At 34.8% G+C, this 26,646-nt stretch overlaps 1 protein-coding gene across 3 annotated transcripts in view; it reads right to left on the reverse strand.

Annotated features, from left to right (window-relative positions):
- Positions 1 to 26,646, reverse strand: part of NDUFS4 (NADH:ubiquinone oxidoreductase subunit S4) — a 113,869-nt gene that overhangs the window by 60,442 nt on the left and 26,781 nt on the right. For 2 of the 3 annotated variants that reach the window (XM_043598640.1, XM_043598648.1), the window contains exon 2: positions 13,051 to 13,129. The exons of the other annotated variant lie outside the window; for it this stretch is intronic. In XM_043598640.1, the coding sequence (XP_043454575.1) occupies positions 13,051 to 13,129 (79 nt within the window). The remainder of the gene's footprint in view (positions 1 to 13,050; positions 13,130 to 26,646) is intronic. 3 annotated transcript variants of the gene reach the window in all.

Genomic DNA, 26,646 nt, shown 5'->3' on the forward strand with positions numbered 1-26,646 from the left:
TAAACTAGGAACTTATTTTAATTTCTCGGATGTCAAATTTCAAACTACTCAATTAGGCTTAAAAATCTTTTATTTTTTTTAATGTTTCTTTATTTTTGAGGACAGAGAGAGACAGAGGATGAACAGCGGAGGTGCAGACAGAGAGGGAGACACAGAATCCGAAGCAGGCTCCAGGCTCTGAGCTATCAGCACAGAGCCCAACACGGGGCTCAAACTCATGAGCTGTGAGATAGTGACTTGAGCTGAAGTCAGATGCTTAACTGACTGAGCCACCCAGGCACCCCTTAAAAATCTTTTTAATTGACAGACTTTAACTATAATAATATATGCTTAGTAGTCATTGTAATAGATACAAATCTGTACACTAATCAGATCCTCAGTTCTTAAAATTACATTAGTGTTCTCGGCCCAACATATGTCGTATATGTTGTTTAGAGAAAGCCAAGATCATTTCTTACACCTATTCTAGTGGAAGCATTAAAATAAAAAAAAAACACTCAATTATTAATATGTGATATACTCTACACTGACAGAAGTATTAAACATGAAACAGGAATGGAACAAAAAGCTTATTTATATATTCTTGAAAAGTGTGCCTTATGAAGCAGAGTTTTGTGAAAACAGTACACTACATACAGTTAAGGGTTCCATATCACTACCCTTTTTTAAATGTCCTCATCTCATAAAACATGAATGATATTTGCAAGCTTGCAAGTGGTATTTTGAAGAGTTAGAATTAGTACAGACTAAGTCACATAAAATTAGAAAGCCTGAACACAGAAACAGAATCAAAGTTTGCTAGTCTCAAATTCTGAGGTCTGCATTCTCCTTCCCTTTGCTCTAATTCTGTTTCTCGCAATACATGATTTAAAGAGGAAAAAAAAAAGTGTCACCAAAAGATACTACTATTTTTTTCACTTCCTCTCACCCCTGCCTTCTTTAAGAACTTACTGTAAGATGATGAACATGAGGCTTTAACAAGTTTAAAGCAGATATTTGGATGAATTCTTAAGTTTTGAAATTATCTGGTAGGTAGGCCAATTAAAAAAACAGTAACTAAAAAACAAAATACTCTTTCTGCTACCAAAGAAACAACCACCAAGCAACCCGCCTATATTCAAACACAGGATATAAAACATCATATATCTACATATTCTGACATAAACAGTGATGATTCTTTTCAATTATATTCAAAGGAATAAAATTAGACAAGCAATTTCCAAGGAGATAACATACAGTTTATGCACCTTTAATTCATTAAAGAAAAATAGGTAATTTTCACATATAAATTATATAATCTCTAAAATATGACCCCAAAAATCTTAATTAAAATCCAAACAAATAAAATATTATCAATTCTACTTTATTGAGAGCCAGAGCTCCTACATAATAACATGCAAGAATTTTAAATTCGTGAAAGCAAGTGTCAAGTACTACACAAAATTTCCATACACAGCAGGTAGTAAAGCAAGAAAAGAACTGACACAGTTACTCTCCTTAAAAGAGACATACAATGGAGAACTGTTATACAGCGCTAGCATACTACAGATCTATGCATTAAAGATGTTGTGGCTATTAACAGTTTAAACCTTTACTGTATTTTGCTAATTGGTACATAGAACTTTAAAGCTTTTGAAAGATAAAACATTCCAGTCATTTCAATTCTCCAGCATTGTTCAAGTATTCCAAGTAGGAACAAAGAGGAAAATAAATCAGCTTTAATTGCTGAAGAATCACAGATAATAGAGATGGCTGAATACTGTAGAGGAAAGATCTTTTGTTCCTTAAACAATTTTAATATAGAAAGATCATTCTCTATTTTAAATTTAAATGGTTCCTGTCTGCATATAAAAACTACTATTAACATCCATTTCCTCTGTAAGTACTTAATAAGTACAAGTTTCATATAGCTTGATAATATAATATCTGAAAGTAACTTATTTTAATTGGGAGTATATTTTAGACAACAAAGTTCTGTACTTAATATAATTTTATTTAAAATAACCATATAAATGATCTGACTTGTTTTAATCAATATTCAATATTAAATGTAAGAGTTAACTGAAGTTGTTTTAAAATTAATGATATTATTAATGAGTAGAAATATTTTCATTTTAAATGATCAATGTATTCTATTTAAATTTCCAGTAATTTAGGAGCATGTTTTATCTATCAACATAAAACTAAGCCATTTTAATATTAGTCCACATACTAAGGTATATATGTCATGCAATACGAATACTAAATGCGGTTTAATAGCCTTCTAAACATTTAAGCAATCATTTACGTGATTAATATTCTTGGTACAAAGTACATTCACTGATTAACCTATCCCAAAAGTGTAGGAACAACATTTACTTCTAAGCCATACCAAATCTTAACATTTTTCATTACTTGAGTTTTTCATATTTTTCAAAATTAGTATCTTTTCCCCTCCCTTTCTTCTCTCTCTCTCTCTCCCTCTCTCTTTCACACACACACACACACACACACACACACACACACACGCGCGCGCGCACACACACACACACACACACACACAGTATTTGAAAAAAGGCAAACTAAAGAATGGCTATTTCACTATAAAATTTACACTTCCAAAATCATTAGTCATTACTTCTTTAAAATTTTAAGCAATAATATTGCTACAATTTTAAAGGCTATTCACCAATCTTTTTCAGTAGCTCATGGATAGTGTGAAACCACAGAGAGAAGTACATTGTAAAAAAAAAAACACTATAGTTGTTTTTAAAACATAAAACTATATTGCAAACTAACATATATATTTAGTCAGTGCTTTTTCTCTTTTTATTTTAATAGTCTCATCTAAATACAAAAATATAAATAAGCATCTGTAGACTAACAAACATGAAGAAACATTACTCCATATTTAGTGAAAGTCTTAAAGAAAAAAAACCTCACATGCTAAACTGCCACCATGGAAGGTTCTCAAAGGCTGCTATTCTTTGATGTAAAATGAAATACTACTTAGTGAATAAAACATAAAAAACTCCTGTCTACCCTTCAAAGAGACATATCCTTTGACCCAGTGCTTCAGACTAAAGCCTTGAAATTTTTGCACAAGAATGCTGCGTGAGGAAAGTCCAGACAAAACAGACACTTGAGATGCTAGAAGGCTGTATAACCCCAATTGCAGACACTAGTCCTTCCAATAATCTAGCAGAGATAGCGCTGCCATGCACCAGAAGTAATCTCACCAAAAGAAAACTGACCTCCCCCACCCCAACCAAAAAAGCAAGCAGTCAAAGCAAATGTAAGCCTTTAACTTAGGTTTATCTTTTTGTGCAGGTCACCTCTTAATGACTCATTTTTATTTCAAGTTTGCAGACTTATAAGAAGTTTTCATCTATAAACTGTTAGTACATCAGGAGGTGAAAACAACATAAAACAAATACTTGTGTAGCAAACATAATTGTTTTATTTCTGAAGGCTTGAAAAATCACTCATTTTTACAAATTTCTTAGAGCGAGTTCAAGCAACGAAAAAATTTCAAACCTATTAAAGTGACAAAAAATTCTATTAAATAGCTTGTTGCTGTTTGCAGACATTCTAAAACGGCAATATTATCATGCAGTTGATTGAGTGTGCTGCTAATACCATGTGCTTAATCAAATAGCAATTACATATTGCAAATATCAGCAAGTAACAAAGCTTTAACTGCTGTGTTATTGCTCTTTGGAAGAAACCCTCAGGTAGTAAAACAACAAACTGGTAACATTCAAACAGTGACTCTACATGCACGTGTTATTTTTAAAGATATAAATACAGACTACTTAAAATTTCTAAAACATTAGGATTTTACATTAATAGTGTGTATTGTAATTTATCAAGTAAAAGCTTAGAAATGACAGCCATCCTCCTCACCCCACCGATTTGAGGCTGTATTATAGACTGCTAAATAAAGTTTCCTTTTTCATATGCATTTGTGTTGAGGATGCATGTATAACTAACCATAATACCTTTGTAAGATTTAAAACAGGTGGTGCTTAATAGGTTTTAACCAAAATAAGCATCTAAAAGAAAACAAGCCACTCAAATTTATACATGTGCCTGGCACACTAAGTGCCCAGTAAGTATTTATTGAATAAAGAAATGAAAACTGAAGGAAAGGTGGCAGCCAACATAATTTTACAGAATATACTAATGTACAAGCTATTAAAGCTCATTTCACTTCTATTAATAAATTGAAATAATTCTTACATATTATGAAAGTATTTTCTTTCTGTATGAAAATTTTAACTATAGAAGTAGGTAGTTAATACAATTCTGACAACCAGGAATTAGTATTTAAAAGAGGTAATACTCGGCAATCAAAAAGAATGAAATCTTGCCATTTGCAACTACGTGGATGGAACTAGAGGGTATTATGTTAAGTGAAATTAGTCAGAGAAAAACAAATATCATATGACTTCACTCATATGAGGACTTTAAGACACAGAACAGATGAACACAAGGGAAGGGAAGCAAAAATAATATAAAAACAGGGACGGGGACAAAACATAAGAGACTCTTAAATATGGAGAACAAACAGAGGGCTGCTGGAGGGGTGGTGGGAGGGGGGATGGGCTATAAATGGGTAAGGAGCATTATGGTATCTACCCTTGAAACCACTGTTGCACTATATGCTAAGTAACTTGGATGTAAATTTAAAAAAATAAAAAAATCAGAATTATCTGGGGAAAAAAATTAAAAGAGGTAAGAAAAGTAATAAAAATAATAAACAAAAAATACACCTATGAAGGCTTAATGTATGCTTTGGTTATTTTGTGAGGGAGCACCTCCTCAAAATCTTTAAAGAGTACTGAAAATTTAACTTCTTTTTTATACTCCAAGTAAATACAGAAAGACACCACGTTGATGGGACTTGGGTTTTCATCAAATGTAATGAAAGGAGATGGGAGGTGAGGTGGCATAAAACACTAAAAGCCACTCTCTTAATAAAGCACAAAGGCAAAGACACTCTCCCCCAACCTCCATGGCACAGCAACTCCTGCAACAAAAACGAAGGGTCAAACAACCATGTGCAAGCTTTCCTTATTATTTGTAGGAAGTATCTCATATTTGGAAATAATAATGATGCAACCCAGAAAAAGGCTTTTTTTTTTTTAAACAGTGTGCTTCTACATAAATTGACAAGATTATTTTTAAATGCTGTCATCTACTCTTCTTATATTTAAATTTTTACTAATTCATTTATTAGTAAATGAAAAAGATAACAGTTTATACACAACGAACAAGAAAGACATTCTTAAGATTGACTGATTAGAAACTTACCATGTGCCCTGGTATAAAATTTATTATTAACAGTAATCCAGGAATTACAACTTCATTCTCTGAAGATTTGTCTCTAATGATGGCAACACTGTGTAGTTGTAAAATTACTGAATACATTCTTTACATTAGAAAATGCCACTTTCCCCTCTACTTTCTATGTCTTAAAAAAAAAATAGGAAACATGTTATCAATATACAATTGATGCCCAGAATAAAACACTTTATTAAATTCTGCCTGGCAGATGTGATAGCAAAAAAAAAGAAGAAAAAAAAAAATTAAGCTTCACTTGGGAACATGCTGTTTGAGCTCATCTAAGAATATTAGTTGAAAATAAAAACAGCATATATTTAAGATGAAAGAAATATGACTTGATAACAGTACAAATAAAAAAGGATCTGAGTTTTAGTTCTCCATGAAATCCACATTAAGGAAGAAGTATGAGAACCTAAATTTTGAGTTTCCTTACTAGAACTGCTAAGACTAAAAGGAATAGGGATAATCCCTGCCATACCTTGCACCATACATCTGGAGTATCATAAGAAATCTTGGCAGCAACATTTAAAAGGGATTCGGTCAAACTGGAAAGTAATCAAGATGATGAATTAACTGGAACTCATGTGAAAGGAATCAAAGCCCTCGGGATGTTTAACCCAGAAAAGACTTAGGATATGATTATTTTGGTCTCAGGACTCCTTTATATATTTAAAATTACTGAGACCCCAACGAGGTCTCACTTATGTGAAATGTAACTAGATATTCACCATAAAAAAAAATTAAAATGGAGGGGCACCTGGGTGGCTCAGTCGGTTGGGCATCGGAGGTCGGCTCACATCGGCTCACGTCTGATCTCTCTGTTTGTGGGTTCAAGCCCAGCAGTGGGCTCTGGGCTGACAGCTCGAAGCCTAGAGCCCGCTTCAGATTCTGTGTGTCCCTCTCTCTCTGACCCTCCTCTACTCAGGCTCTGTGTTGTCTCTCTCAAAAATGAATAAACATTTAAAAAAAATGTTTTTTAATTAAAATGGAGAAAAATAGGGGCGCCTGGGTGGCTCAGTCGGTTAAGCGGCCGACTTTGGCTCAGGTCATGATCTCGCGGTCCATGAGTTTGAGCCCCGTGTCGGGCTCTGTGCTGACAGCTCAGAGCCTGGAGCCTGTTTCAGATTCTGTGTCTCCCTCTCTCTGACCCTCCCTGTTCATGCTCTGTCTCTCCCTGTCTCAAAAATAAATAAAATGTTAAAAAAATAAATAAATAAAATGGAGAAAAATATATACTTAATTTAAAATAAACTGAATACATACTTACATAAATAACATTATAATTATAATGAAAAATAACTACCTTTTCAAAAACTAAGAGTTGCAATGATTTGCATTTTTTAAAATCTCTAATATCCAGCTTAATAAAAGACAGCTAAATTCTAACATCTGCTCCTAATTGAAACTGTTGCGCTAAGTTTTCTTGGTTTCAATAAATGAAGAAAATTTATCCTCAAATATGTAATTAGAAAAGCGAGCAATATTTTAATAGCTTTAATATTTTTTCACTTAGTTACATTAAATTCATTATTCTTTCCTGCACTTTACATGAAACTTTTACCCACACATGATTTTATAAAATCATACACTGGCCATATGGAAAATACTATTTCATAGAAGTATGCAGATCTTCCAAATGTTAGCATATTTCATTACACAATATTTTAAAAATCACATTCATTAACACTACCACCAATCCTATTAGAACACTCTTTAAGTAATGGAAAGATGTCAAGCTCAATCAGATCAGTGGCAGAATCAAGTTCTACAAAAATTCTAATTTTCACTTGAAAGCTTGAAGTTTATCATGGGCAACACTTTGTTGAAGTTAACTTTTGAGAAAATGTCTGCCATGTACTGAAGACTAAAAAACCACAGTTCATCTGTTGCTGTTTTTTTACTTAAAAGGTGTTCCATGAAAAAAAGTGGCTAGGTTCAGTTTGCAAAAGCAACTCAACCATACAGGTGCTTTGCCTTGAGACAACTTAGGTATACAGCAGAAGTGTTTTATGCGTATGACTTGTTTTGTTACATGGAACATAAAAAGATGTGTATGTAAAAGAAAAAAAAGAGCTGCATTTGCAGCATTGAAATTTTTTAATTAAAAATTTTTGCTGATTAATCAAGGACATTAAGTCAAACTAGTTGTTTTTTTTTTAATCTCGAATGCAAGAAAGGGAATAAAATGACTAGTACCACAGATGTAACACAACTGCTTCTGTATCTTAAGTGTCAGTGTCAACACAGTGAAAAGGGAAAATATAATCTTTGTATAGTTATAAAAATAGTTTGATTTGTGGACTCTTAAGGGTCTTGGGCTACTCCCCATCCCCACCCTGCCCAGACCACTCTTTGAGAACCACAGATTTAGGATGGCCAGAGCTGTTTTCATGTATACAGAAGGCTGTCATGTAAAAAAAATGGCATGTCCTATATAATAGGGCAGACCTTGAACCAATGGATATTAGTTAGAAGTATATTAGGACCAAATTAAGAAACACTCTTTCTCTGTTTTAAAAAACTGAGATGGGGCACCTGGGTGGCTCAGTCGGTTAAACGTCCAACTTCGGCTCAGGTCACCATCTCACAGTTCATGAGTTTGAGCCCCACGTCGGGCTCTGTGCTGACAGCTCAGAGCCTGGAGCCTGCTTCAGTTTCTGTGTTTCCCCCTCTCTCTGCCCCTCCTCCGCTTGTGAGCACAAGTGTGCTCTCTCTTTCTCTACTCAAAAATAAATATTTTTTTAAAAAACTGAGATACAATTTATAAACAATAAAATTAATCCTTTAAAGTGTTCAGTTACATGGTTTTTTTTAAACAAATGAATATAAATAAGGATTTTTTAAAAAGAACACCATAATCAACATATAGAATAGTTACATCACCCCATTCAAATTTCCTAATGCCCTTTTTAATGTATTCCTCCTCCAACACCCAACCTTGACAACCAATGATCAATTTTTTGTCCCTAGAGTTTTGCCTGTTCTAGAATGTCAAATAAATGGAATCACACAGTAGGCAGCCTGTGAGTCTGGCTCCTTTTACTTAACATAATGCACTAAAGATTCACCCACATTTGCTACTAATTGGTGAGTAAAAGTCTATTGTATAGGTATACTGAAGTATAGTTGGGGTGTTTCTAGTTGTTGGAATTATAAATAAAGCTATTAAAAACATTTGCATGAAGGATTTTATACGAACATAAGATTTCATTTCACTTGAATAAACACTGAGAAGTGGGACTGCTGGGTTATATGATAAGTATATATTTAACTTTGTAAGAAACTACCACACTGTTTTCCAAAACGGCTGTACCATTTTGCATTCCCACCAGCACTGCATGCGAGTTCCAGTAGCTTTGCATCCTTGCTAGCACTTGGTATGGTCAATTTTTTTAAGCCATTCAATGTATACTGTATGGTGTATATCACGGTATAGTGGTATCTCACTGTAGTTTTTTTTTTTTTTTAATGTTTTGTTTATTTATTTATCTTAGAGAGAGAGACAGAAGCAGAGAGAAAGGGAGACAGAGAATCCCAAGCAGGCTCTGCTCGTTCAGCATGGAGCCTGACACAGGGCTCAAACTCACCAACCATGAGATCCTGTAGTTGTAAGTGTTGTTTAGTGTCTGGATACAACTCCTCTATCAGGTATGTTTTGTAAATATTTTCTCCTAGTCTGTGCCTTGTCTTTTCTGTCTCTTAACAATGTCTTTCAAACAGCAGAAATTTCTAATTGTAAGGAAACACAACTTCATAATTTTTTTAAAAATGGACTTAGTTTGTATCTATAAAATATATGCCTAACACAAAGTTATAGAGAGCTTCTCCTACATTGTTTTCCAGAAGTTTTAAAATTTCTAGTTTTACATTTAGAACTATGAGTTTACATTTAGAAGTTTGAGTTACTTTTTGCATATGGTACACAGTATAGATGAAGGTTTTTGTTTTGTTTTGCATTTGGGTATACAATTGTTCCATCTTCATTTGTTGTAAAGACTATTTTTTCTCAGTAATAAATCACTTTCTAATAATTATGGCTGATGAGTAATATAAAGAGTAACCTCAAAAGAAATGAGAACCAGTTAACTGGAAATTTTTAAAACAGAAGTTTGAGAACAAGTTGTTTGGTCTAATAAAAAGGACAGAAGATTAAATTATCTTTCCAAATCTCACTCTATGAAGTTACCCAAGAAGGCAGTCTTGGGGAAAGTTTACAAGTCTTCCTTCATGTTCCCAACCCTTACCCTCCAACAGTTCAGCTTTTATCTAGTTAATTACTTACTGGATTTCCCCATACAATTTATCTTGAATAAAAGGTTGAACAATCTTTCAAACGAGAAATAATTGGATTCAGTAATAAAACTAGGTAACATTTAAAGTTATCCTCTGGTTTTAAATTCCCAGGATCCATTTTACAATAACCACAAAAATTTATCCTCAACTAAGCTTAGTCCATATGCTAAAGCCCTCAGCTATAACAGGTTATCACCTGTATTAATTTTAATACATTATATAAGAATATCCAATAGAAATCATGATAATGGCCAATTAGCTTACCTTACATTAAGATTTTAGCTTTCATCCAATTTCGGGTACAAATATAACAGTAATCTTGTGTTGAGCAGTTAATGAAGATGGTATACTTAGCTAATAAATTGGTTTACATTACATATCATGTTAAAATGCTGCTTCCACATCTCCTTCTAAAATACTTACATTTACTTAACATTTTTGAAATATTTTTATCATTAATGTTAATATACAGAGGATCCCCCACCCCCATACCACCCTATCTACAGTTTTGCTTTCTGCAGTTTCAGTTACCTACAGTCATCCACAGTCCGAAAGCTAGTGATTCTCGGGGCACCTGGGTGGCTCAGTGAGTTAAGCATCTGACTCAGTTTCGGCTGAGGTCATGCTTCACAGTTCCTGAGATTGAGACCTGCATGCGACTCTGTGCTGACAGCACGGATCCTGCTTGGGACTCTCTCTCTCCCCCTCTCTCTGCCCCTCCCCTGCTTGTACTAACATAAAAGAAGAAGAAAGAAGAAGAAAGCTAGTGATTGTCCTTCTAACATATCTAAAGGTCAATGTTAGCCAAATGCTACATCACAAAGCCTGTATCATTCACCTGACTTCATCTCACCACATAAGCATTTTGTCATCTCACATCATCACAAGAGAGAGAGACATTCACAAAACTTTTATTAGTATATTGTTACAATTGTTCTATTTTATTATTGTTGTTAATTTCTTACTGTGCCTAATTTGTAAGTTAAACTTTATCATAGGTACGTATGTATAGGAAAAACATAGCATATATAGCATATATGGTATTATCCATAGTTTCAGGCATGTACTGTGGGTCTTGGAATGAATCCTTCTTATTCAAAATGCATATATAATCAAGTCCAATTGCTCAATATTTCTGGAAGTACCCTTCAGTCAGTGGTCATGTCATTATTCTATCAACTGAAACATCTAGTAATGTGTAGGAACAAGAAGACTGAAACCCCTATCAGCGTTATGCTAGCTATTTGAGTATTTAATACAGCATTTTAATATAAACCTAAATCAATGGCTAAACCTCAGGTTTGAAAATTACCTATAGGTTTGAATTATCTGTTCAAATATTACTTCAATAGCTATGAATAATTTATGTGTAAGACTTGAATTGATTTCAGCTGGAATACCATACTGACATTTTCACTAATACACTTCAAGACATAACAAAGCTGAGAAAAATCTACACAGGGCAACAAGATTCATTGAAAGTATGCAACTGATATGAGATAAAAAATGCAAAACTCAAAGCGGTCTGTAAACCTCTCTGGTAGGATTCACAGCATCTTGTTTAGAACAACAGGTTGCTACCTCACTTACTCAATCTTCAAACTAGAAAGAAGAGAACTCAGAAGCATTACTAATAAACTCTATAAAACTTGAAAATTTATTATAGAGAGTAAACCCCATAATATTAGAACAAGAAGCCAGTCTCTTGGTGCTTAGAAGATAGTCATTGGAAAAATTCAAGCAGTACCGTCGTTAATTAATGAACCCATGACATGGGTAATTCATCCTCCTCTCACACATACCTCTCTCACTTCTTTTATACTTGACTAAGCAAGTGGTGTTTGACTAATATTTGAAGAATAAGTAGATGGCCCCTGGTTGAAGAACTAAGGATTGGTGAAAAGCATCTAGGCAGAATGAACTGGAATGTGAATGCCCCAAAACAGGAAAACAAGTTCCAGGCTTGGTGTGGCTAGAGCAGAGTATAAAAGACAGTGGTACAAAATAAACCTCGAGGGGAAGGCAGGCCTTAAATCATGCAAGACCTCAAGAACCATGTAAGGATTTTAATGTTAACTTCTAGGTCAGTAAGAAAACCAATGGATTTTACACACAAGAAGTGACAAAAACAGCAGTTAAAAAAGTCTGTTCTGATGATCCTTTGGAAAATGAATTAAAGGAAGATTGAAATATCTATAGAGATCGATTTAAAAACTACTGTAGCAATCTAAGTGAAAGATGATGCTGGCCTAGACCAGGATGATGGCAATGTCAGCAAGCAGATAGAGACAGTTTAAAGATAAAACCAACCAGCCTTAAGCCTGACATGTGAGTTTTCCAAACTATCCGTCCCTTGTCTGTTAACTCATTTGTTTATGTATCTGTTAATATCTCTAATGGTATAAATGGTGTTTAGATCATTTTTAAGTGTGACCTATTATTTAAATTATGCTGGGGTGCCTGGGTGGCTCAGTCTGTTAAGCAGCTCAGGTCATGGTCTCACAATCATGAGATCAAGCCCTAAGTCGGACTCCGCACTGATCATGGAGCCTGCCTGGGACTCTCTCTGCCCTTACTCTGCTCCGGTGCATGCTCTCTCTCTCTCTCTCTCTCTCTCTCTCTCTCTTTCAAAATAAACGTTTAAAAAAATGAAAAATTAAATTTTGCTTACTGAGTGATAAAAGAATGTACAATTGGAGGAAAAGTAGTTAAGAAAGATACCCACACATTTGATAATGGTAAACCAGATAAAAAATGAGAAGTATGCTTACACTATTACACATTTTTATAAGTCTTAGAGACTTTACAAAATGTATGCTATTTTACAATATAGGTATAAACAAGAAGTTGTATCTAAAGTAACAGCACACATTGAAAAATTTTACAAGTGACAGTTACCAAAATTCTATCTGCTACTGATTAACAGAGTATTATTTGTTGCTAGTTGTAACCTCTCAGGCATAATGTAGAAATGCAATTTGTGTGTACATATATACATATAATAACAATACAATAACTGGTCCCATAAAAACCCAATATACTTAATTTTAGGTACCACCTGGTGTCTTACAATTTAAACAGGAGTGTAGCTGAGAAAATAAAAATTACATATTCATTCATATGTATACTCAATTTGTATTTGTTAAATTAAAATGTTCTGATTGCTACTTATAAACACCACAAAAATGAAGCCTTTTGCCATTTTAACCTCTTAATATCTTTATATGACTTAATATTTGTGTATTACACTTAACACAAATTGTCTTTATCTTTTTGTGATGAAAATTTCTTCTTAAAATTTACACACAATCTAGAAATTTAAATTCAAATCATTTTCCTAGAAGAACCCAGAACACGATACTGAAAAGCTGTTATACAAAAATAACCCTGAAGGCAGAATCACAGCCGTGTACAGTAGAAAATTCTTACCAATTTTTCATCAACTGTTATGAGCTGTGCGTCTCGAGCTGGGTCCTGTGCCAGCCTCCATGTGGAAGTGCTTAATGACCTGCAGTGCAAGACTTTAAGTTAAAAAATGATCCATGCAATGAGAAAAGAGAGGCAGAAAAATCTTACATAAACAAGCTACTAACAATATCTATCTTACAAAACAAAAAGAACAGAAAGAAAGAGAAGGCACAAAAATCCTTTCCTCCCCAATTAGTTCTATCTGCTGAGTTTCTGGCAGACTCACTTAGGAGTTCACAACAGGCTGCACTTTATGCAGTCTATAGACTCTCTGTCACAGAAAGGCTGTCAGTGACAAGTACTGAACACTGTGAGTCTACAGTAGCTGGTTTGTCACTACCAGGAAGAAAAATGCAAAGCTGTATCAACTCTTCTGGAATACTGATTCTTAAATGATGGCATCAGAAAGAAAAAGAAAAATCTCAATCATATTCTTAATGGCCTAAAGTAACTGTAAAATTATATCATGTTAACAAATAAAAAGTTTCTTCATTTTAATTTCAAAACAAAAGTAATTTAAATAGAAATGATTTGTATGATCATGTTAACTAACAGTTTGGTTTATTAGTTAACTAGTTATTAGTCTAGTCCCATATCCCATTCACAGAACTGAAGAAAGTCTAAATAGTTAAAATAGAAATATTAACTCAGAAATATAATGGGCACCAAATCTAATTCCTTTATATTAGCATCATTCCAACCTCACCTGAAAGAAATTACTTAAAACTAACAGGTTTTTTTAATTTCATGTACACACTGTAGTTTATACTAATGAATGTCAGAGCTGTCACTGATTGTGACAAGTTAGCATTTGAGATTTTTCCAAAATATTAAGCCATCCAATGTAGATTTCTTTTTCGAAAGTTAGCACCTACAATTGTGACTCAAACTTCAAAACCAATAGAATATACAGTATTGAGTTCTTTCTGTTTTAAGTAAAGTATAATCACCATAATTCTGACACAACATAAATACTAATTCCTGATGCAAAACTTCATGTTCAACTTTCAACAGCTATGGTATACACAGCTTTACAGAAAATCCACCTACTAATAGCATAATTATTAACTGATAATAGAGAAGATTTTTTTGCTTTATGAACATATACTTTTTTAAATGTCAGTTATTTCCCAAAATTAATAATTAGCTATTACTTTAAATACCCTGCTCAGAAATATATATTCACAAAATACATCTAAATAGAAATTATTTTACATTTTTATACAAATAGTTAAAATATATGTTCTGGTTGTTAAATTAAAGTAGTATAATTAGCACTTTCAAAAATCTATTTACTCTAGGAGCAGGGGGGAACAGCTGGGACTGGATTTCAGCTCAGGTCATGATCTCATGGTCATAAGATCTAGCCCGGCTGGGTGTGGAGCCTGACTGGGATTCTCTCTTTCCCTCTCTATCTGCCCCTCCCCTGTATGCAACTCTCTCTCTCAAGGAAAAAAAAAAAATCTATTTACTCTGGAAATTGTTAAGAGAATAACATGACAATAAAAACATTCTGAATCCTTTTAACTAAATCTATATATTGTAAGAAAAAAATTAAGGGCACCCAGGTGGCTCAGTCAGTTAAGCATCCAACTCCTTGATTTCAGCTCAAGTCATGATCATTAATTTTAATAAAGTCCAGCTCATCTATTTTTTCTTTCATGGATTTTGCTTTTAGTGCTGTATTTAAAAACTCAAAAGCAAACCAAGGTACCTAGAGTTTTATGTTATCTTCTAGAAGCTTGATAGTTATGCTTCTTCCATGTAGGTCTATGATCCATTTGAGTTAATTTTTGTGAATGGTGTAAGGTCAGTGGGTAGATTACGTGGACATGTTGCAGTTCCACTTAACAAAAAGATTATTTTTTCCTTTGGATTGTCTTTGCTCCTATCTCAAAGATCAGTAACCTATTTGTGTTGAAATGCTGAAATTTGTGTTATCAATTCTATCCATTGATTTATTGGTCTATTCTTCACCAGTTCCACACTGTCTTGATCACTAAAGTCAGGATCAGACCTATAACTTTGTTATTCTTCTTCACTATTACACTGAATATTTGAGGTCTTTTGTCTTTCTATATAAGCTTAGAATCAGTTTCTTGACATTCACAATACAGCTTGCTGAGGTTTTGACTGAGATTGTGCTGAATCCACCAATTAAGTTGGGAAGAACTGGCATCTTAACATTATTGAGTCTTCCTGTCCATATCTATTTACTAGGATCTTTGATTTCTTTGGTTGGAGTTTTGTAATTTTCCTCACATAGATCTTGCAAATACTGTTTTTATTACTTTAAAATATACTCTTCAACAAGCTTTAATGGTGAAAAGATAAAAAGAAACCAGTTGCACTGGAAAATATCTAAATAAGAATAAACATTACTGATTCAAAGTACTAACACTATTCTCCCTTTGAAACAAATTAACTTTATCAACTAAGAATAGTAAAATTCCCATAACCCTTGTAGCACTTTGAAAACATGGCTCCATGAGGTGCCTGGGTGGCTCAGTGGGTTAAGCATCAGACACTTGATTTTGGCTAAAGTCATGCTCTCATGGCTCTTGAGATAGAGCCCCAGTTGGTTAGCACAGAGCCTCCCTGGGATTTTCTCTCTCTCCCCCTCTGTCTCTTCCCAGCTCGTGTGTGCACATACAAGCTCTCTCTCAAAATAAATAAATGAAGGAACAAATGAACGAACGAACGAAAGACAACACGACTCCAAATTTCTTTGACTCTCCTCTCTCCCACCAAGAGCTGCAGGTTCCCTATTCCTAGAATCTGAACCCTGTGACTGCTTGATCAATATAATACAGAAGTGAAAATATGTGTGTTTCCAGACCCAGGCCTTAAAAAACTAGTAGTTTTCATTTCCTGTCTCTTACAACATGGCTTCTTGGGATATTCACTCTTGGAACCCACCCATCATGTTGTAAGGAAGTCCAAGGTGCCCACAGAGAGATCCACGTCAGGAAAAATCAATAATCAATGTCACTTTGCCAGCTATGTGAATGATCCTCTAGCCCAATTTGAGAATCCTAGCAGACACCACATGGAACACAGACAAACATGCCTGCCAAACCCTGCCTAAAATGCAGATTTGTGAGCAAAACAAATGACTGTTTTTGTTTTAAGCAACTGAGTATTGGGATAGTTTGTGTCCAACTATAGAGAATGAAAACATCCCTACAAATAATTGAAGATGATGTTATAAACATTAAAATTAAACCAGTAACTTCAAAAGATCAGAAATGATCTGTTCAACTTCTAGACAAAGTTAAATTCTTAATCTTATAGAAATTATTAAGGAGGCAAATCCTTAACCTTCTGAATAAACCAATTTTTAATTGTCAATTTACTGGAAATTGAATTAATCCAAATTCACATTAAATCAGAAAGTGTTCAGTTCCATAAAGAAGTATTAAATCGTAAGAAAATGTTACTAAGAATTCTAACTGAAACATTAAAATAAAAATGTGTACACATTTTCTATGTCACAATAATTATCTCAGATTTCAAATATGTTGGCATTTGGGTCAATCACCTTCAAGTTAATGATCTTGAAGCTTTTCAAGATCTTGAGAATCAATAGCGAAAACTTAAACTGTCATCATATTGTACTCACTAGACACAGCAAGCAAGAACTAACTGTTAATGGAAAAAATAAAGATGAAGGGTCAAGCGACCATTTTAATATTCTCGGAAAACATGTGGAGTGAAAGGAAAATCAAGGATACTACAAATGCTCTGGTTAAGTTCAGTGGAAGTAACAGTGAAAATAGTTTATAATCTACTCATAAATAAGTTCCTCGATTCTAATTCAGATTTGTCACAAAATTTCCAATCTTTACCTACAGGACTTAATATTATCTTAAAGTGTTCCGCTGGTCAGGTGAGCAAAAATTAATTATCTCCTTCTCCTGCTTACAGTTATCTTTTTTCCCATTCTTCTACGTCAGGTGGAACTTGGAGCACAGACTAATAGCAGTTGTGCCTCTGGATACAACTCAAGCCAAAAACTCAAACTAATCCTTTGAGAGTCACCTAACAGATGAAGGAAAGATTTGTGCAAGAAGGATAAGGGTAATTATGCTTACATAACAGACTTTGGAATGAAACTGAGGAGTAAAAGGAGAATGTGGGCAAGGTTTTGGAGGATGATAATGAAGAAACTGGAGGGCATGATAGAAAATGTAAAAAGAAATAAATATACCCAAGTTTATAACAACAGGTTATCAAAATAAATATAAATGAGGTAAAAATAAAGAGAATAAGAAACATAGATGTCATAGTGATAAAAGTAATTATATTACAAAACACAATTAATATATGAAAAGTTCACATTTAAGAAGGTCAAATCCTTGAGCTATACTGGCCAATAAAGAGTAATTCTACTGGTTTAAAATGCATTAAAGGAAGAAATTTAGTTGCTGTACTTTAGAATGTCTTGTAAATAATTGGAAGCAAATTCACCATAAAGATGTCAATTATTAATCTACAAGTTAAATATAATAATTCTAACCAAATTTTTATGTAATTAGATGATTCTCATTGGAAAGAAACAATTCACAAAAATAACTAAGAATGTTTTGAAAAACAACTAGAAGGTAGGATATGCCTTGCCAACTAATATGCTACAGTAATTAAAATATGGTAGTAGCACAGGCACAGACACGTATCATATAAACAGTACAGATCAGAGTACAAAAACAGGTAATATAGATTTGTAAATCTATTATACAATTAAAGTGCAATTTCATATTAGTGGTTAAAGGATGGACTATTTAATAAATATTACTGAAACAACTGGCTAGCCTTTCACGGAAGAAAAATGTTTGAATCCTGTATAGTTAAATCATCTATCAAAGAATTCCAAATGGATTCTGTCTCCGTGTCCCTCCCTCCCTCTCTCTCTTTCTCTCTCTCTCTCTCTCTCTCTCTCTCTCTCACACACACACACACACACACAGTTTTGGATATAAATTACTGAAATCAAATATACTGGATGGAAAAGTTTTCTTAACTAATACACACGGCACAGTACCTACAAACCATGAAAAGAAAAATAACTTCAGAACAACAGAAGGTACTATGAACTAAAATAAAGGAAATATCAGAAATAATAAATACAACATACAAAGCAGATAAAACACTAATATCTAGAATAAAGGACTCTTAGAAAACAAGGCAAAAACCACCCCTCAAAAAAGAGAAAGAAAGCAAAAAAAATATACATGGTAGATATTAACACTAACTGTATCAATAATCACTTTAGGAATGGTATAAATATACCAACTGAAAGAGGAAATGTGACAGAGTGAATTAAAAAAACCAAGAACCAACTATATGTTGCCTAAGGGAAACCCATTTTAAATACAGAGACACAGACAGATTAAAAGTAAAGAGATGGATGGGGCACCTGAGTGGCTCAATCGGATAAGCATCCAACTTTTGATTTTGGCTCAGGTCATGATCTAAGGGTTCATGGGATCAAGCCCTGAGTCAGGCTCTGTGCTGACAGGACGGAGTCTTCTTGGGATTCTCTCTCTCCCCCCTCCCACCTTCTGCCCCTCCCCTGCTCTCTTTATCTCAAAATAAATATATTTCTTAAGTTGAAGAGATGGAGAAAGACATACCATGCTAACAGTAATCAAATCTTACTGCAATAGCAATATTAATCTCAGACAAACTAGACTTCAGAACAAGGAAAATTATCAGGAATAGGGGCATGTGGCTGACTTAATTGGTAAAGACTCTTGATCTCAGGGCCATGAGTTGAGCCTCACATGGAGTGTAGAGATTACTTTAAAAAAATTATCAGGAATAAAAAGGGGTGTTATATCATAAGAAAGGGTCAATTTTCTAAGACGACATTAACATTCCTTAAAGTATATATGCCTAAGAGCATATGAAAACATATGCTGCAAAAATCCAAAGAGCTACAAGGAGAAACAGACAAATTCCTTATTGTAGTTGGAAACTTCAACACTCTTCTAACAGTAACTGACAAAGCCAGCCAGCAGAATATCAGTAAGGATACAGTTGAACTGAAGAGCACCATCAATCAAATGGATTTAATTGACATTTACAGAATACTTCATCCAACAACAGCAGCATACACATCCTTCTGAGCTCACATGGAACATTCACCAAGATAGGCCACATTCTGAGCCATAAAACACACCTTAACAAATTTAAAAGAGAAATCACACAATGTATGCCAGTAGTCAAAAACGGAGTTAAACTAGAAACCAATAACAGAAAACTGGAAAATCCTCATTATTTGGAGATTAAATAATACACCTCTAAATAAATTATGGGTCAAAGAAGTCTCAGAGAAATTTTAAAATATTTTGAACTAAATGAAAATGAAAATACAGCTTTTCAAAATCTGTGGGATGCAGCAAATGGGGTGCTTAGAAACTTACAACATTGAACACATACATTACAAAAAAGTCAAAATTCCATAATCCAAGTTTTTAAGAAAAAGAACTAGAAAAGTACAACATAAGACTAAGGCAAACAGAAGAAAAAATAAAAATTACAGCAGAAATCAATGAAATTATAAACAGGAAGTTGGTTAAAAAAAAAAATCAACAAAACCAAAACCTGTTCTTTGAAAAGATCAGAGGAACTGATAAGTCTCTGGCCAGGCTAACCAAGAAAAAAGAGAGAAGACAAAAGTTACCAGTATCAAAAACAAAAGAGGTGTCATCACTATTGACACCACAGATATTAAAGAGACCATAAAAAATAGGGGCACCTGGGTGGCTCAGTTGGGGCGCCTGGATGGCTCAGTTGGTTAAGTGTCCAACTTCAGCTCAGGTCATGATCTCACAGTTCATGGGTTGAGCACCATGTCAGGCTCTGTGCTGATAGCTCAGAGCCTAGGGCCTGCTTCTGATTTTGTGTCTCCCTCTCTCTCTGCTCCTCCCCCACTCATGCTCCGTGTGTCTGTCTGTCTGTCTGTCTGTCTCTCTCTCTCTGTCTCAAAAATAAACATTAGGGGCGCCTGGGTGGCTCAGTCGGTTAAGTGTCCGACTTCGGCTCAGGCCAGGATCTCGTGGTTCGTGAGTTCAAGCCCCGCGTCAGGCTCTGTGCTGATGGCTCAGAGCCTGGAGCCTGTTTCAGATTCTGTGTCTCCCTCTCTCTCTGCCCCTCCCCCATTCATGCTGTCTCTCTCTGTTTCAAAAATAAATAAACGTTAAAAAAAATTAAAAAAAAATAATAAAAAATTTAAAAAATAAACATTAAAAAAATTAAAAATAAAGGGATAATAAAAAATATTATAAATACCTCTGTGCCCAAAAATGTAATAACTTAGATGAAATAAACTAATTATTTGAAAAACACAAACTACTAAAACTCACACAAGGAGACATAACCTGACTAGGCCTATAGCTGTTAAAGAAATTGAATCAGTAATTAATGACATTCAAAAAAAAAAAAAGCAAACACCAGGCCTAGACAGTGCTCTTCTCTACAACCTTTTCCAGAAAACAAAAGCAAGGGAACATGTTTTAACTTATTCTATGAGATCACCATTATCTTAATACCAACACAAAGGGGGAAAGACACACACACACACATTAAAAAAAGGAAAACTATAGACCATGATCTCTTATGAACACATATGCAAAAATCCTCAACAAAATATTCACACACTGAATCCAACAATGTATAAAAAGATTTATATATCATGACCAAATGGGATTTATTCCAGGTATGCAAGACTGGATCAGTATTTGAAAATCAACTGATGTAATCCAGTACATCAACATGCTAAAAAAGAAAAATCATGTGATCATACTGTCACATAAAAGACATCTGACAAAATCCAACACCCATGCATACTACAAACTCTCATCAAACTAGGAACAGAGGGGGAACTTCCAAAACTCATAAAGAACACATACATGAAATCTACAACTAACATACTTAAAGGTAACTATTCTCAAGACTGGGAAAAAGGCAGGATATCCCCTCTCGCTACTCCTATTTAACACTGGATTGGAAGTCTTAGCTAATGGCAATAAGACAAGAAAATGAAATAGTAAGTATACATATTGGGATACAAAATATAACACTGTCCTAGTTTACAGAGGACAACGTTGTCTATAAAGAAAAATCCCAAAGAATTATCAAAAAACAACCTAGAGCTAAAAAGTAATTAAATAGCAATTTGTGGGATATGTTAATACATAAAACCAACTGCCTTCTTATACAACTAGCAATGAATAACTGGAATTTGATATTTAAAATGCAATACATTTGCATTAGCATCAAAAAATAAATATTTAGGGGTAAATCTAACAAAATACATATAAGATCTATATGAATAAAACCAGAAAACTGATAAAAGATCACAACATATCTAAATAAATGAAGGTACATTCCATGTTCATGGATAGGAAGACTCAATACGGTTAAGGCATCAATTCTCCCCAACTTGATGTATACATCCAACACAACAAATCAAAATTCCATCAAGTTATTTCATGGATATTGGCAAGCGAATTCTAAATTCATGTGGGAAGAAAGACAAAAGACACAGGACACCTGGATGACTTAGTCGGTTAAGCATCTGACTTCGGCTCAGGTCATGATCTCATGACTTGTGGGTTCGAGCCCATGTCAGGCTCTGTGCTGACAGCTCTGAACCTGAAGCCTGCTTTGGATTCTATGTATCCCTCTCTTTCTCTCTGCCCTCCCCCACTCGTGCTCACGTGCACAAACACGCTCTCTCTCTCTCAAAAATAAACATTTTTTAAAAATCCTTTTTTAAAAAGAAAGACAAAAGACCCCAAATAGTCCACATAATACTGAAAAAGAATAACAAAGTAAGAGGACTAAACACTGATTTCAGATTCATTACACACATCACTAATCAAGATCTGTGCTGGCACTGGCAGAAGAATAAGCAAATAGATCAATAGAACATACCAACAGGTAGCCCAGAAATAGACTACTCTAATATAATCAACCACTTTGAGATAGGAGCAAAGACAATCCAATGGAAAAAGGGTAATCTTTCTATTAAGTGGAACTGCAGCATATCCACATACAGAAAAAGTTATCCACCCACTAACCTTACACTGTTCACAAAAATTAACTGAAACTGGATCATAGACCTAAATGGAAGAAGCAAAACTATCAAGCTTCTAGAAGTTAACATAGAACTCTAGGCACCTTGGTTTGCTTTTGAGTTTTTAGATACAGCACTAAAAGCAAAATCGATGAAAGAAAAAATAGATGAGTTGGACTTTTTAAAAATTAACAGCTTCTGCTCTAGAAAAGATGCTTTAAGACAATAAAAAGACAAGAACAGACTGGAAGAAAGTATTTGTAAAACACATATCTGATGAAGAATTTGAATCTAAAACATACAAAGGGGTGCCTGGGTGGCTCCATTGGATTGAGCATCCAACTTTGGCTCAGGTCATTATCTCACAGTTTGTGGGTTTGAGCCCCGCATCAGGCTTTGTGCTGACAGCATAAACCCTGGAGCCTGCTTCAGATTGTGTCTCCCTCTCTCTCAGCCCCTCCCCCACTCATGCTCTGTCTCTGTCAAAAATAAACATTAAACATACAAAGAACTCTCCAAATTCAACAAAAAAAAATGGTCCAGTTTTAAAGTATGCAAAAGATCTGAATAGATACCTCACCAAAGAAGAGATATAGATGGCAAATAATCATATGAAAAGTTGTTCAACATATTTCATTAGGGAACTGAATTCAAACAATGAGATGCCACTCTGCACCTATTAGAATGGCTAAAATCCAAAAAACTGACAACACCCAAATACTGACAAGCATGTGGAGCAACAAGAAGTCTCATTCATGCTAGTGGGAATGCAAACGGCACAGCCACTTTATAGCACAGTTTGGCAGTTTCTTACAAAACTTAACATACAATCCAGCAACTGTGCTATGAGTTATTTACCCAATTGAAATGAAAGCATATGTCTACACAAAAATCTGCACAAGAATTATTTATCACAGCTTTATTCATTATTGCCAAAAACTGAAAGTAACCAAGATGTCCTTCTATAGGTCAACTGGTAAACTGTGGTGGAGCCATACAATGGAATAGAATTCAGTGAGAAAAAGAAATTGGCTGGAGAAAGTATTTGCAAATTACATATCTGACAAGGGATATCCAGAATATAGGGGCACCTGGGTGGCTTAGTCGGTTAAGCGATCAACTTTGGCTCAGGTCGTGATCTCAAAGTTCGTGGGTTTAAGCACAGAGCCTGTTTCAGCTCCTCTGTCTCTCTCTGCCTCTCTCTCTCAAAAATAAACATTTAAAATATTTTTTTAAATGAGAAAATGACTTAACAGACATTTCTCAAAGGGAGATAGACAAAAGGCCAATAAACATATGAACCACTGTTCAACACATCACTCATTATCAGGGAAATGCAAGTCAAAACCAAAAGATACATCATACTCATTAGAAAGGGGAAGGAAGGAAGGAAGGAAGGAAGGAAGGAAGGAAGGAAGGAAGGAAGGAAGGGAGGAGGAAGGGAGGGAGGAAGGAGCAAGTGCTAGCAAGGATGTGGAGAAAATGGAACCACTGGTGGGAATGTACAATAGTGTAGATGCTATGGAAAACAGTATGACAATTCATAAAAAAAAAAAATTAGAAATACAATTACCAAATGATCTAGCAATTCTACTTCTGGATATATATTTAGAAGAACTGAAAGCAGAATCTGACTAGATAATTGTTCACCAATGTCTAGAGCAGCATTATTCACATTAGCCAAAAGGCAGAAGAAACCCACAGATGGGATGAATGGATTAAAAATAATTTAGTGTAGGGGTGCCTAGGTGGCTTAGTTGGTTAAGTGTCCAACTCTTTTCTTTTTTAAATGTTTATTTTTGAGAGAGAGTGAGAGAGAGAGAGAGAGAGAGAGAGAGAGAGAGAGAGACTGAGAGAGAGAATGAGCGGGGGAGGAGCGAAGAGAAAGGAAGACACAGAATGTGAAATAGGCTCCAGGCTCTGAGCTGTCAGCACAGAGCCTGACGTGGGGCTCAAACCCACAAACCGTTGAGATCATGATGTGAGCCAAAGTCAGACGTTTAACCAACTGAGCTGCCCAGGCATCCCTTAAGTGTCCAACTCTTGATTTCAGCTCAGGTCATGATCTCATGGTCAGCCCCCCCACTGGGCTCTGTGCTGACAGGACAGAGCCTGCTTGGGATTCTCTCTCTCCCTCTTTCTCTGCCCTTCCCCTGCGCACATGCTCACTCTCACTCTCATAAAGTAAATATTAAAAAAATAATTTAGTATATACATACAACAGAATACTCTTAAAAAGAAAGGATATTCTGACACATGCTACAACACAGAGGAACCCTGAAGAAAGGGTTATATCACATGCTAGGTGATATAAGCCAGTCACAAAAGGACAGTGTATGATTCCACTCAATATGAAGTACGTAGAGTAGTGAAATTCATAAAAACAAAAAGTAGAATGGTGGTTGCCAGGGACTGGGAGGAGAGGAGAATTGATAGTTATTGTTTAATGGGTACAGAGTTTTAGTTTTAGAAGTTGAAAAAAGGTTCTGGAGGTGATGGTAGTGATGGTTGCACAACAATATGAATGTACTTATGTCACTAAACTACACTTAAAAATGGTTAAAATGGTAAATTTTGTATTATGTAAATTTTACAATTTTTAAAAATATATGCCTTGTAAAGAAACTGTTTACCTTGTTTACGCCACTAATAAAGAGGAATACACCCATACAAGTTTGTCAAAGCTACTGATTTATAGCTTTGCCTAGAGAAAGCTTCTTCACATATGTACGTAGGTCTATATGTAATCAATGTCTTCACACATTTTTATTTAAGTTTTTATTTATTATTTTGAGAGAGAGAGAGAGAGAGAGAGAGAGCAGGGAAAGGACAGAGAGAGAGGGAGAGGCAGAGAGTTCCAAGCAGGCTCCCCAGCAGAGTCTGACGTAGGGCTCGAACTCATGAACTGTGATCATGATCTGAGCCGAAACCTAGAGCTGGATGTTCAACTGACTGAGCCACCCAGGCACACCAATCTCTTCACAAATTTTTAGAAGATCAAATTGAAGATGTTGAACTTCAATATGATTACTCATCTGTACTGCCTCAGGTAGCATATTTTCCAAAAAAAATATGCATGTCTGGAGGTGCCTGGGTGGCTCAGTTGGTTAAGCGTTCAACTTCAGCTCAGGTCATGGTCTCGCGGTGAGTTCGAGCCCCACCTTGGGCACTGTGCTGACAGCTGGGAGTCTGGAGCCTGCTTCAGGTTCTGTGTCTCCTCCTCTCTCTCTGCCCCTCTCCTGCTCATGCTCTGTCTCTCAATAACAAACATTAAAAATTTTTTCAAAAAAATATGCATGTCAAGTGCACGTCTATGTAACATGAAATAAGTGATACTTTATTAACATACTAATACCAATTACCACCCTAGTGATTTTTCAGACCATTGCTTTGGCACCATTATTCAACACATGTTTTTCATAATAATAATTGATACTTTTCATGTTATCAATAGTTAGAGCAAATCTTCTTTAATATATCAATGATTATAAAGAACAAAACACAAGGAAAAGCAAGCCCAGGATGAACAAACTGACTACTCTAGTCAAGTAACTACTGGACATTTTCAATGAGGTTACCTACCTCATTTACCTTTTAGCATCAAGAGCCTTAATTCATGACAGTAGTTCTTACTTCAGAGGTACTATCTTTAACAAACAAACAAAACAAAACGAAAAAAGATTCTACTAATCAACCACACAAAATTCTCTATGTTCCTCACAAGGCTTATGTGTGAACCGTTACAGTTGTGCCCAGTATTCTAGTTCTCATTCCATGCATATGGCAAGATTACACTTCACCACCATCTCTAAAGTTAGGTGTGGGCATGTGACTTATTTCAGCCAATGAAAGAAAAGGAAGTGGCACTATTTAGTAGCTTTAAAAGTCAGTGCATAATTGCCTATCTCTTTTCCCCTGTCAGAGAAACCAATTGCCTTTTTTCCTCTGTCAGAGAAAACAACAGTGGTCAGTGACGACAAACAGTGGAGAAGTAGAGCTTCTGGCTGTCCCACTAGGGATATGAAACATGAACAATAAATAAATCTGTTAGTTTTAGCCACAGATATTGTGGGGTTTGGTATCTTAACTGATATAGCTTGATAAGTAATTCTCTTTTCAAGTACTTCTCTAGGGAATGCCATATGAGAACTTAAGTTGTATAATGCCTGTTTCACATTGACTGTTTGAGGTTGGAAGTATTACAAATTGAGAGTTTACTATTTTCAAGTGAATCAAGATGTCACTTTTAAAAAGCACATTTTTGGTCTTTAAGGGCCATGTGATTTATTTTCTTATAGGTTCAAAGGAAAAAAAAAACGGATCAAAAAGCCAAGAGACAATTTGCTTCACACCAGCTTTAATGCTACTGTTTCATCTTGGACAGCTTATCTAATTTAAAAAAAAAAAAAAAAGCAATGTATTTTATCCTCATTTATCTTCACTTTGAAGTATTCCAACTTGTCGCTTATTTGCTC

Source organism: Prionailurus bengalensis, chromosome A1, assembly GCF_016509475.1.
Source record: "Prionailurus bengalensis isolate Pbe53 chromosome A1, Fcat_Pben_1.1_paternal_pri, whole genome shotgun sequence".
Taxonomy (NCBI): domain Eukaryota; kingdom Metazoa; phylum Chordata; class Mammalia; order Carnivora; family Felidae; genus Prionailurus; species Prionailurus bengalensis.